Source organism: Sphaeroforma arctica, assembly GCF_001186125.1.
Source record: "Sphaeroforma arctica JP610 unplaced genomic scaffold supercont1.4063, whole genome shotgun sequence".
Lineage (NCBI taxonomy): Eukaryota > Ichthyosporea > Ichthyophonida > Sphaeroforma > Sphaeroforma arctica.
The window spans coordinates 1-2,772 of record NW_014036495.1 but is presented as its reverse complement, the minus strand read 5'-3'; the positions used below and the strand labels follow the sequence as shown (position 1 = coordinate 2,772).

General features: G+C 39.4%; 1 protein-coding gene across 1 annotated transcript; it reads left to right on the top strand.

Annotated features, from left to right (window-relative positions):
• Positions 1-1,670: 1,670 nt before the first annotated feature.
• SARC_14039 (hypothetical protein) lies at positions 1,671-2,757 on the top strand (the record flags this gene model as incomplete). The annotated part of the gene is made up of 3 exons (XM_014291831.1): positions 1,671-1,842; positions 2,269-2,392; positions 2,620-2,757. Coding segments are annotated over exons 1-3 (426 nt in total), but the record flags the coding sequence as incomplete, so codon positions are not given.
• Between the last annotated feature and the right edge of the window lie 15 nt (positions 2,758-2,772).

Below are 2,772 nucleotides of genomic sequence, written 5' to 3'. Positions count from 1 at the left end.
GCTATCTGATGGTGTGAAGCTTGCATCGTGTGCCATGTCCGAGTGGGGTTTCCTGCTGACATCTCCTTGGTATGAGTTCTGCCCTGTTCCTATTCTGTCACAACATTTACAGTATATTGGATATCCTGTTCATGAGCTGATGTACGCAGTAGCAATGTACACTCAAATTAGATTTCTGCACTTGTTCCTGGTGCTGTTGGTCATCTACAGTGTTCGTGATACCTGTTTCCTGTATAGTGTTATTCTGTTGTTGATACCTTATTATCTCATGTTGGTCATCTACAGTGTTCGTGATATCTGTTTCCTGTATAGTATTATTCTATTGTTGATACCTTATCATCTCATGTGCAGGTCTTTCTGGTGCTGTTGGTCATCTATAACGTTTTCTTCATCGCTGTGACCTTCAAGTTTCTGAGTGTGCCGTTTAGTAGATTCTACGTGGAACGCAAATGGTCGATTCTCCTCAACGCATGTTCTTTTTTTGGTAAATCTATCTGTCCAGATTGTTAAACTTTTGTTTTAGTTGGCGTTGATTTGTTGAGTTAAAGCGTGTCAGCCACCGTAAAAACTGTGGTCAAATGGTGGTCGAATTCAACCGGTGTTTATGTTTAAGTGTAACAGTTGCCGATGTGGCCCAAAATCACCCAATATATATGAATTAATACCAATTAATGCTAATAAATCACCCAGTGTATATGAATTAATACCAATCAATACTAATAAATCACCAAGTTATATGAATTAATAGTATATATGAATTGATACCAATTATTACTAATAGTACAGCTAATATGAACTAATACCAATTATTACTAATGAACCACCCAGTATACATAATTTAGTACCAATTAATACTAATCACGTAGTATATATGTATTAATACTCATTTATAGTAATAAAACACTTGGTATATATGAACTAATACCAATTGTTACTAATAAATCACCCGGTATGCATGAATTAGTACCAATTAATACTAATAAATCACGTAGTACATGTATATTAATACTCATTTATAGTAATAAAACACTTGGTATATATGAACTAATACCAACTTTTACTAATAAATCACCCGGTATACATGAATTAGCTCCAATCAGTACTAATAAATCGCGTAGTATATATGGATTAATACTCATTTATAGTAATAAATCACTTAGTATATATGAACTAATACCAATTATTACGAATAAATTACCAAGTGTATATGAATTGGTACCAATTAATGCTAATAAATCACCAAGTGTATATGAATTAGTGCTAAATAACACTAACACATACAAGCGTACAAACTTTGCTAATTAATATTTGTACTCTCGTGAAAGTGGTCCATTATTCTGAAGCTGAGTGCCGTATTCGGCGAATCACAGACCAATTCACAGAGCCATCCTCTGGGTGCAGAAGGATGCTTGTGCCTTGACCCAGAAGTTCTCGCCCGATTCTATTAGTTCGATAGTTCGGTACTTCGTTTGTATCTGTATGCAACTGTGCAGTGGATTCTACAGCATGATTCTGGAGAGCATATCTTTAGCGATACACATACATATCTACAGAGACTAACCTTCTCACTAACCCTACCTGTGTGGATGTATACACTCCTACCTAAGGTGTGAATTGCTCTACTCACTAACCCTATCTCTGTGGATGGATATATACCTACATAGTGGGTGGCGATATCATGTACCTATTTTTGGTGAAAGCGCCAGGCCTGGATGCAGATGGGATATGGTCATACTCGACAAATCTACTGATTGCAGATCAGTTCATGGTCAATATGGCACTGGGCATTATACTGTTTTTGAACCTCTGCTTCATTGCCAATTTCCGCAACTCAAAGTATAGGTATGTATCGGTGTGTATATTGGAAGTATAAGTATCTATTTATAGGTGTAGGTATGTATATATGTGAGTTTGTATAACAATAGGTCTGTGTAGGGAGTAGAGGTAGGTATATGTATAGACATGTATATGTGCAGGTATGTGTAGGTATATGTAAGTGTAGTGAGTACAGGTATGTCTAGGTGTAGGTATGTAAAGGTATTCATTGGTATAGGTATGGTATGTATAATGTATAGGAAGTATAAGTATATATAAATAGACTTGCTATCAGCATAACCTTACACAGTCTTCTTTGAGTATTGTAACTGTCGTTACTCTATTTTTTCGGCCTAACCCCGTACTCGCATTGAAGATAGAAGGGTCGTGTGCGCTCCTCCATATCTACACGCCACGTTACTAACCAGCACACACCGCCGTGTCTGTCTGCAGCGAACATCTGCCCTGGGGGTTCTACTTTGACAAGCTGGTGTTTCTGTTCGTGTGGGTGTTTGTGACTGTGTGCGGGACAGCTGTGACCACCGCCAAAGTCACCCAGGCCATCACCAGCGTCGCAGTATGTTATGTGTCTGAAGGGCCGGTTTAAGCTCTTCACGTGTTGATGGTTTCTCTCTGCGTGATACGCGTCTGTTGGTGAATCAAATGTGTGTGCGCAAGGTGGTACACTCGTTCACATGGCCTGGCTTTCGTGAGTGTCGTATTGACATGACACCTGTCGTCTTGACATGACACATGTCGTATTGACACGACACTTGTTGTGTTCTTCACCCAATTCCACCCCAGGTATCACATATCCGGACTGCTGGTGAGGTGCTAACGTGCTGTCTCATGACGTACTACTTTCTGTCCGTTCTGGTGCACACGGCGTATACTGCCTCCGTGCTGCGGGGCCAATGGAATTTTGGCGTACGACACAGACAGGTCAGAACTATAATA